Raw genomic sequence first — 11,106 nt, forward strand, 5'->3', positions numbered from 1 at the left:
TCTCTTCATATATAACATTTTCTTAAATTGTTTTTTTGTAAATACTTCACACTAATACACACATAAAGCGTTAAAAAACTTAAAAGAGCAACATAAAAACTTAATCAGGAGACCTGCGATTATTTTTTTCATTTCAATGTATTGATTGTATATGTGATTGAGGCTGAAAGTAAAAGAGTAGGACATTGTCATTTGAAAGTGCTCTTTTAAAATTAAAAATTACAAAAAAACAACAACTCAAGTATGGGTAAAGTGCTTTACTGATACATAATATTTGATCCTGAGGGGGAATTGCTTTACGTTATAGTTGTTCTGCTCCAGAAAACACCACAGCAAATGTCACGATAAGGATAATTTAAGAATGAAGAGCTACAAAGAAATAGAGGACAAGAGAATGAAAATGAATAAACAGGTATGTAGTTTTTAGTGTTCTTGCTTCCCTTCGTCCTCCTCCTCACTGAGACGTGGGGTTAGTGGACGGGGGTAATATAGGGACAAATTCTAACAATTAATGTAGTTCTGGAGAACATGAGACGTCCACGTTCCTTCTTCATGCTCTGGTAACATCCCTGTCGGCAGAAAGTCTAGAAGCCCTCAATGGAAGCGTCGTTATCTGGGAGTGTACGTTTCACCGAAGCACATGGGACCTTTTCACTACTAATTCTTTATATAGAGCTAGCCGGTATTCGAAAACACTAATGTGTCATTCACAAACTCCAGCTGTGCTTGTTTATTGGCCGTTTGTTGGTAGACTGACACAACAAAACGGTAGACACATGAGGCGTAGATTACCCTAACCCCCTGAATGTTGGTGCGTCTTGGATATGCAAATCTGACCCCTTTAAGTTCAGTGAATTTTTTCCCCTCATCTTATGCAATTTATGATGCAAAAACTATTGCACTGATGTTAATGAGCTTCTATGGAGCAGACAGGCTAAACACACTCCAATGCGCCATTCAGATGATTGAGACAGCTTTCTAACACATTGTAGTCAAGAGTCCATTAGATTAAATGAACAAAGTTCATGTTGATGTTACAAAATCTCAATAGGTTGTTCTTCTAAAAAGTACACAAACGGGATGAGAAAAGTACCATTTATTTATAAAACAGATAAATAAAATATAATGATAGAAATCTGTACAAATTACAAAACTACTGGACTGAGAAAAGAGCCTGAGAATCACCTGTACAGGAGGCCTGGCTTTCTTCCCATGTTAATCAGTCAGTTAATCTGAGTGGAAACCACCTGTGTACAAGAGCCAGGCTGTCCTGCCGTTACAGCACACAGCGGTATTTACATGCAAACATCACCCACACACCACACGTATTCTCAGGAAAGGCATACACATGAACACGGACCGCGAGTCTGACGTGGTCGCCGCGACAACACACTATCTCCTCGCAGAACGCAGACCTGCAAAGGAAGTGACAAGAGAGAGAAGACAACATCTGAAAAAATGTAATGTATGAAAAATGAGCAGAATCCTGCTAACATGAAGTTCACACCATGTGCAACAGGCTGAGGCACATATTGGAACCACATGCCGTCTACTCCTCTCACTTGAGGCAGGTGGCAAAGATTCTGCGAGCGTTGCGGTGCAGGAAGTGGTAGGGGAAGCCTTTGAAGGTGTGTCCCACGGGCACCACTCTCCTCACCGCGTCCTGGAACTCCTGGGTGCCACAGGAGATGCCGGTGCAGCGCTCCGACTCATAGACCGACAGCGCCGAGGACAGTATGTAGGACAGGTGATCGTCCCACACGGTCGTCAGCTCCAGGTCCTGCGGGGGGGCACAGACCAGTTTATTTCAGATGTGTTCATTTGACAGTGGTCCCAGCCTCTTCTTCCTTACACACAGATCAGATATTCAGTTTCAACACTCACACACATCAGGCATGACACGATATATTCTGTATCGGCCCGAATATGAGAAGACCATGATTATAAGACGACCCCCCTCTTTTTCAAGACTCAAGTTTGAAAAAAGACTTTTTGAACACCATATTTAATTTTTATACAGAAAATAATTACAGTACATCTGAAACAAATGATTATAACAATATATTCGAGAGAAAAAGCGTGTTATTATGCCTCATTCAAATCATGCAAAAACTGTATCACATCTTAATATCTCAGCTGCTGGTTAACCTGGCTGATCTTCGACCCACTTTTCTCCAGATTGTCACTACGTTTTTCCATTTTCTGTTATCTCTTCTCTCATTTTCTTCTCTTTTCTTTCTTACCGCTATTTTCATTTTTCTTCTTCGTGACAGGGGTTCGCTTTGGCCTTGGAGAAAAGTTCAGCATTCGCTTTAAAGACATCTGGCGCCACCTAGCGTTGTGAATGGGTACAATGTCTAGCCCCCAGATGTGAGACGACCCCCACTTTTTCAGTCATATTTCAATGCAAAAAACACCGTCTTGTATTCGGGCCAATACGGTAAATGATAAATATTTCCAGTGTACTGTGTGACTAATTATTTCCACACATACATCTGTAAATTAACGTTTGAATCAAGCCTCAAAGCGTTCAAGTGATATTTGACACAAACATTTCATACAGGAATAAGAAAATATATCAGAAGTCATAAGAACAGGAGGCTGGAAAGTGATCTGACATGACCCAAAACTCCTCACCATCTGATCCAGCAACATGTTTTACCTTCCTGTGCTCAGACATCAGGTAGCGCAGCTCCATCTCCATCTGGTTGCTGGCAGACGCAGCATCCAGAACGGGGGCGCAGAGTGGAGGCGGAAAGGGCACAGAGGGGGAACCTGGGCTGCACACGGATTTCAGAGCCTCCTCACTCATTGGCTTCCATCGAGACGGATTCTGAAGGGAAAGAAACACATTTGATGGCTGATGCCTTCAGATCCTGCACCAGTTGCTGGAGGTTTCAGTCCTGTCTCAACAATTCTATGCTCTTCAGCAATTACGATTTTCATAGTGAAGAAGACATTTCACCAGGCCCAGAAGCTGAATAATAGCAATATAGAAAAAACTAAAGCGAATCACAAAATCACATTTTAGTAGCACGTTCTCAACAATTAGGCGCTTTCGTGATTGATAAATGCAGCTCAGATCAGAAGAGCAGGAGGAGAGGAGAGTGGAAATGATTGGATCGGTGGTGCGGGAGCCGTGAGGGACGCCAGTCACCTGGAAGTCAAAGATGCAGAACGCCACAGCGTCGCTCGGCTGGCAGTTGGCGAGGAAGGAGCGATGGTTGAAGACACAGCCCACCGTCCCGTATGGGGAGGAGGGTTTGGGCTCGGGGGCCAGGGGCAGGGAATCAGGAATGATGGGATAGTGCACGTACCTGAGCAAACACATGGGACAAGATGCTGTGCCGTTAAGGGGTTAAGTCAAGTTCTACCAGGAAGAAAATAATCATTTACAGTTTGGACAGATGGAATTCAGCCGATGAACGCGTGTCGCTGAAGTCTGCAGGACTCGATAAAATAGAAAATAAAAACGTTCTCCAAACCTGAGCCGTGAAATCACAAACCAGCAACCTATGGAGAAAACAACGCTTGATGGACAAAGTCCAAGAAGCGAATAGCCACCAGACTGAATCAAGTGCTTCCTGACACCAGGTCTGAGGTCAACACATGGGAGTCTGGGGTCAACACACACCAAAGGTGAGAACTTGACTTTTAACAGAAACAGGAAAACTTGAGATGCTCTGTTTGAGGGCCGTGACCATTTCACTGCTCCAGAAACTAAAGCCATGTTGTTTTATGTGTTTGTTAATATCAATAATATAAATTCCCTCAAACATCCAACCCCTAACACCAGACACACAGAGCAGGAAAACCAGCTGTACAACAAAAGCCATCAGAATACATCTAAAGACAAAAAGGAGACCTGCTTGACGTCAGGCTCTCCCAGAAGGTGACGTCCCCGTCAGTGGTCTGGGTCATCACCCAGGTGTGAGGCCTTCCCTTGGCCTTGGTTCCCACACACACATAGGCATCCAGGCCGAACCCCAGCAGGAGGCTGCACAGGAGGGTGGAGTGGTCCTCACAGTCCCCCTGAGGAGGACAGACAGTGATGGGTTCATGGGGGGGGGTGAAACAAACTGTAGCATCAACACCTCCAACACCAATGAAAGGCCAACAATCACAGATTCCATGAAATAATAGCAAACATTTTGAAATTTTATGACATCCGAGGAAAACATTTAATTGTCAATTTCACCGGTCACACTGGTCCTCCAGCTTCAGTTCAGGCCCGTTTCATGTGTGACAGCTGCCCGCTTCGTTCACTGACACTCACTGGACTGTTGGCATCAGACTTCTCACGAGTCTCAGACTGCACACAACAAAAGCTAGCTAGGAGGAAACATGCTCTGTAGTCTTCAAATTGTACGTGACAGTAAGCGACTCCCATTTCACTCGTACAACTTTTCCAGTAAAGAGGTCTGGTTTGAACTGGGGCTGCCGCTGCCTGCTGCCTGCTGGCTCGGGCTGCTGGTGAGTCAGAATGATAGATGTTCCCCAGGAGTGCTAATATGGACGGCAGCGTCGGAACAGGCTGGGGACTTATGAGGCTAAATTAATTTTCCCTGGAATGAAACTCATAAATCACAGCTGACAAGGGCCACTTTGTGCGAGCTGTGTTGAGTCTGTCTTGCCAGTTGCTCACAGAGGAGATACGAGGAACACTTATCCTGTGGTGGTCTGGGAAATTCCTTACTATCTATCCGAGAGAGGAAAGTGCACCAGTCGACTCGGCATAACTCTTTCTCTGAAATGACAAAATCAGCTGTACTCAGAAAAGGGGAAATGTAAACGCAGCTGACCCGAGTTAATGTGACGCTTCTTGACTGATGGAGGAACAGTGAGCTACAGGGATCCATGTAACATTCATGTAACACACACGTTGTAGTCAGGGTAGAGGGGCATAAATACCTACATCTGCCTGAGATAGATGGAGATAGAGAGATTAGGTAGATGGATAGATAGTTATCATTCAGATAAATAGATCACAGCAGCTGCGATGTGGAAACGTGATGATCACTTCCTGGAACATGCATTTCATAGAACGTTTTGGGAGCTGGTAGAACCTACTGTTAGAACTTGGCCCTGGTTTCTAACACACCATTAGAACTTAAGGAAAACTGTAAAAGAAGTATTAAACAAAAATCACTTTCAGTAAATACAGACTTGAAGACCCAGTCATTTCCTCCTGATAAATAAACAACGCATGTAAATTACAGCTTAGCAAAGTTATTATCTCCAGGGAGACGCGCCGTCATTAGTCAAGTCGCAGTTTGCAGGTGCGTCTTAGAAAATTACAGTAATATTAGAAAAATTCATTTTCCCCATCCTTTAATCTAAATACTAAAAATTTCACATATTTCAGATTTATTATACATAAATTGAAATATTTCAAGCTTTTGTATTAATTTCAGTAATTATTAGTATTTCATAAGATGATTGAAAAAAAAAATTGAAAATACAGATTATGTCAAATGTCATTTTTACAGCGGCTAGTACTCGATCACTTTGCTGCCGTCACCAAGTGACTTACCGGTAGTCGCTTTTCAACCAAAGCAGGTGAACACTGGGACCTGGTTTAAAATGGTGGAGTTCTGATTCAAGCGGCGACACTCAGAGGAGCAGTATTCACTAGCACCTGACTCTTTATGTAACAGAAGTAAAAACATACAGAAGAGTAGGACTACAAACCTACCAATGTCCATCTTTGACCATAAGAACAGGTAGAGTTGTAAATACATCTGAAAATGAGTCCATCACCCCCCAATGTGGCTGTTCTTCCTCACCTTCCCTCTGCACAGGAAAGCCATCAATGTGCACCACTGGTCCTGCTTGCCTCCTCCTCCCACCACCAGGGCCCTCTCCTGGGCCAACAGGCTGACGAAGCGGGACGCCAGTCGAGGATTCTCGATCACCCGACCCGCCCGCAGGACGTGTACATAGGAACACACTGGCCTGTTGATTCCATTTTCATCCTGCAGACACAACCGGTGGACAGTGTGGATATATATTTGAAGAGCTTGGCATTCGACGAACCCTAAAGCAGCTCAGAATGAGAGAAACCAAAAACATGAAAAAAAACCCATTGTATATAGACACAGTGACCCCTCGAGTAACGAGGGAGTTAGCCACTGTTAAACAGCTTGATTGAAGACTTAACCCCAAGCATAACATGAATTATGTCCCTGACCTCCCAGAACACATAAACTTAAGCAAACCTGTGCAAAGATCTTCAACATTCTGGATTTGTTTGACGGACGGATCTCCAGGAACTCCCTCCACCACTGCTTGGCATAAACTAAAAAGAGTCTGTCCTTCTCTGCCGTCCTCTGCCTCTCCAGCGATTGCTGAATGAGAAACACACAGACACGGGTTATTACCACCAGGGCAGGGCTGTTTCAAAGCTGCTTCCATCCATCCATCCATCCATCTTCAACCGCTTCTTCCGCTGTGGCGGGGAGCAGGAGTCCATCCCAGCTGACTGAGGCTGCGTTCAGACTGCAGGCATATCAGATTTCCTTCCATATCTGATTTTTAGGGCTGACTGTTCACTGTTTTTTAGCAAGTGTAGCAAGTGTCCAAATGTGTTGTGGCTCCGTTCAGACTGCGCCACATTATCGGCTGATCTGACAGGTTGCTGTAGCAACGACGTCAGGGCGGGGGCGTGGTTCAGTGCGTGTAATGTGTGAGGTCAGAACTGTGACGGCAGCAACAACGACGATGACGACAAACTTGAAGTTTTGTTGCCTTAGCGTATTGGCGGCATCACTGTCTGGTAGAGGTGGAGTAAATCTCTTACACCAGATATCATCAACATCTTCCATTTTTTCACCGCTCCGTGATGTGAGACACTCTTCCTTCTGGCGCCTTGCTCTCACGTCGCGGGTATGACGTCACGATCCGCCATATCTGATCAGAGTGTTTGGAGCTGTTCAGACTGAAGATGCATCTGTCCATATCTGATATGAAACTACCTCCCGGGTGTGGGTTCAGTGCGTGCCACAAATATTGGATATCATGTGGAACGGGACTGTTCAGACTACAAACGAGATATGCGACATTATTCTGGATAGGCTTAGAATCAGATATAGGCTGAGGGCGTGAGGCGGGGGAAACACTGGGCTTGACACCAGTGCTGGGCTTTCGCCAGCCGATCGCCATTACACCATAGGCGGAGTGAATTCCAGAGTGGCTACAAGGTTTTTAGCCTGTGTAGCCACAGTGGCGTTCTCATTATTAGGGAAAAAAGGCTCAAACTTACAACCAGGGCTGTCAGCTTAACGCGTTAATTAGATTATTAATTACGCTGCAAATTCACACGCTATAAAAGTTAACGCAATTAATCTTGAGTGGCAAGTCAATGCGCCAGCATTTTAAATTTGGCCCACTGAGGGACCCGTAAGCTGGATACCCCCCCCCCCCCCCCACACACACACACACACACAAAAATCATACAATAGAATATTGAGAAAAAAATATTAGGACAAAACTGAAATCCAAGTGTCTAAGTCAAAGTTGAAATGTCCTCTAGTCTCAGTAAACTACCAGTAAACACTGAGTAATATTTAGTCTGACTGTATCTTCAGACTGAATGAAGTTTTCAATGGTTGAATCTCACATTCATTCCTGCATAAAGTAGGACAGAAATAAAGAGAGTTCAGCTTCAGCTGCTGGCTTTAGTGGGTTTTTGGAGGTAAACGGAACACAAGATTTTGCCCTCAGAATGCAGGAAAACAACCCCATTTTCTAAAACATATCTCAGGGGAGCCCCCCCGGACTCCCCCTATAGGGGGTATCCCCCCCCACACACACACACCCCGCGTTGCTCATCGGCGCAGCGTGTTGCGCTGCTGTCTTGGACACAGAATGTGGCTTTTTGTGGTTTGCTATATTTTTTTACACTGAGCCACAGTGGCTAGTCACACCAGCTCACTCCTACGGTCAGTTTGGGACCGGCCATTTTAACCTGAAGTGCATGTTTTTGGAGGTGGGAGGAACTAAAAGAATTCTGAACATCCTTGACTGATTCCTGATGGTCGACAGCAGGACCTTGTTGAAGACAAATGAGGCAGATGAATAAACCTCAGGTTAAGAACCTTCAGCGTTCTGACCTGTGCGATGATGATGTCAATGTTCAGAGTCTCTGTGATGGGGGGGTAGAGCTCCAGCTTGACATTCAGAACACCAGCAGGAACTTTGGATTCATTTCCTGGTGAGACAGAAAAAACAAATCACTGGAGACACGACCATCCCTTAGAGCTGGACAGACAGAAGGACAGATGTACTTTTAACCTCATGTCTCAAATATATTTGTGAACTGTTGCCTCAAAATTTCATTTTGTATTTGCTAGTTTTCATTCATTCATTCATTGTCAACCACTTCATCCACTGTGGCGGGTCGCAGGGGGGCTGGAGCCTATCCCAGCTGACTGAGGGTGTGAGGCGGGGGAAAATCCGGGCACGACCCCAGTGCACTGTGGAGCCACACAGAGACAGACACACACACACACTCACACCTAAGAGCAATTTGGGACCGGCCAATCAACATGAAGCGGACGTTATTTGGAGGTGGGAGGAAGCCGGAGAACCCACGCAGACACGGGGAGAACAAGCAAACTCCACACAGAGCTGGACGCGAACCCAGGACCAGGACCGCCTTGCTGTGCGGCGACTGTGCTACCCACTGCGCCACCGCCCCGCCCTCAATTCTGTCTTTGGTTATGAGTTGATTGTTTCCCGACACTCAGGATGGCGTGCAAGAGAACAGTTCATTTTACGGATCACAGACAGAAGGATTAAAACCCAGTTTGAATTAAAACTGAACATTTTAAGTGTCACTGTGACGATCAGCTGCACCAGCTCTAACTATTAATCCAGAAAGTTTGATTGGAGGCAACTTTTTCTTGCAGTAAATCCATCTCTGCATCTCCTTTAATGTTAAATTACTGTAATGTTTGCTGACCAATTTTCTAACAGTATTTCTTTGTTCTATTGTTTGGCAAAGAACTGGGCCAATAAACTAATGGACCATATTTATGATTCTTAACCATAGATAAAATAGAATCACACTTCCTCACCAACTCCCATTAGCTCCAAAGCGAGGCAGGTGTTCCCACTGAGGACTATCCTCCAGTCCAGAAAGTAGGATGAAACCAGTGTCGTCTCATAGCAAGAGTCCGTCCTGACCAGCACCAAGTGAGCAGGGTCACACATGGAAAGCATGTCGGTTGGATCTGCCATTTTACTGCCATCTCCTGCATTGTCAAAGTGAGAACACAAATATATAAACAGCTTGATGACGGTTATCCCTGACTGACACCTACTACAGCGACAGTCTACACACACCCGCGCCATCTCTGTGGATGTCCAAGAGAAAGCCTTCCTTCAGGTCAGGTTCACAGGTAGCGGGAACTGGCTTAGAGTGAAACCTCTGGTTGCGGAACTGAAGGTAGAGCGTATATGTAGAACGCTCCTGGCCAGGCAAAGACTCCGGCTCCTGAAGGTGCTCCAGAAAGGCCTTACCACCGAGCACTTGAAGATACAGGTACCGTCTGGATGGGTCAAGGTTGACTGAATGAAAATACAAAACAACAAACATCAGTGACGACTGGGCTGCAGGATACTGTTTTCTACGAACGTGTAAAGAGGGCATCTCACTTTTTTCCAGATGAATAAGGTTCTTGTTAACAACCTGAGTGGCACGCTTTGAAGGAGATCCTGTCTCTTCGTCTGTGGGCACTTCCTGCCAGAGCCAAACAACATGACAACAGATCCAAACGGTCAGTAGATGAGTCATCCTGACAACTGAGGAAGGACATGTTCTATGCATCCAAGTTGCAATTGAAACTATCGAGCATCGAATTGTGCATGTCTAAATATTCAAGTGAATGGTTGTGTGAACAGTGATCGGTAAAATCAATCTGAAAAGTGTTGTGCAACCTGTGTAAAGCGTAGGCTGTTCACCACGTCGTCGATGATGCCTCTGCGCTGCAGAGCGTGCAGGAAGTCAGCCTCAGACAGAGGTCCATGAGCGCCGTCTTGGTTCTCTCTCAGGGTCTCTGCCAGCACTCCTCGGATCCTCCCGTGGATGTCGATCTGATGGCCCAGAAACACATGACAAACCCCTCGTGTCGGGGGAGGCTCAGTCAAACTGGTCAAGAGGGGCAAAAAGAATCAGCTGGACTCGCTTTAGGTCGAAGACAGTTAATCGTCTTGTTGATTTCAGTCAGTACTGTACAATTATCTGAACTCTTACCAGTCAGTCAGAACTGAAGAAGACTCAGGGGTCAGAGGTGAAATGTCTTCAACCAACCTCAAGCAAGTCCACTTCTTTTATGCTCCTTTTTTTTTTTAACTCTTCAACACCAAACATATCTCCCAAACAAAATATGTTTTGCAATCAATCATATCTTGTTGTAAACGCAGATCATGGTCATTAAAAAAGAAGAAGCAAAAAGATAACAAACAACGTGGAAGTAGCGGATAAGATTGACTAAAGCCCAACATTAATCATTCTCTGAATTAAAATGTGATCATTCGCACTCTTGATTTTTAGCATGCAGACATTCATTCATTGATTGATTTCCTATTTCCTAACTGGAAGACGGTGTCGTCCCCCGTCAGGAAGTCAAACCGGCCGCAGAGCCACACGTGTCCGGGTGACGACACGCTCAGACAGCGTTGGGTCGGGAGGGGGTCAGTGTCGGCCGGTCTCACCCGCCGCAGATGGTCGTCAATCACTTGCTTCAGCTCGGAAACTTTTTCTGGCGGCAGCGACATTACAAATGACTGCTCATTAAACCGTTTTCAGCCAAAAACATTAAAAGATAGCTTCTTTGGTATGGGGTACTATTGTGTAGTACCGGGAAAATAACACTAATAAAACTAGTTTTGTCGTTTGAGCAATATTCAATCAATGTAAACAACTGCCGTCAGTGACAGCCTGTCAGCGTCACAAGCCGCCAATTTAAACTGCGGCGGAAAAGGAAGCGGGAAGGTGGCTTCACTGATGCCTGACGGAAATACAGCTGTCCAGTTGTTAATTTAATCAAACCTGACGTAAAATATAAGAGTATATTTAAAAAATCAATGTTACGTAATATTAGT

General features: G+C 45.1%; 1 protein-coding gene across 1 annotated transcript; it reads right to left on the reverse strand.

Moving 5' to 3' along the window:
* Positions 1 to 1,135: 1,135 nt before the first annotated feature.
* On the reverse strand, positions 1,136 to 10,945 carry cep76 (centrosomal protein 76). The gene is made up of 13 exons (XM_068323653.1): positions 10,717 to 10,945; positions 9,940 to 10,095; positions 9,658 to 9,742; positions 9,346 to 9,570; positions 9,078 to 9,254; positions 8,112 to 8,209; positions 6,219 to 6,347; positions 5,787 to 5,975; positions 3,866 to 4,032; positions 3,158 to 3,317; positions 2,663 to 2,833; positions 1,563 to 1,780; positions 1,136 to 1,415 (listed from the first exon to the last, which is right to left on the reverse strand). The coding sequence occupies exons 1-13, from the start codon at positions 10,777 to 10,779 to the stop codon at positions 1,277 to 1,279; spliced, it is 1,977 nt and encodes a 658-aa protein (XP_068179754.1). The 5' UTR covers positions 10,780 to 10,945; the 3' UTR covers positions 1,136 to 1,276.
* Positions 10,946 to 11,106: the final 161 nt, after the last annotated feature.

The sequence above is a fragment of the Antennarius striatus genome, chromosome 9 (assembly GCF_040054535.1).
Source record: "Antennarius striatus isolate MH-2024 chromosome 9, ASM4005453v1, whole genome shotgun sequence".
Classification (NCBI taxonomy): Eukaryota; Metazoa; Chordata; class Actinopteri; order Lophiiformes; family Antennariidae; genus Antennarius; species Antennarius striatus.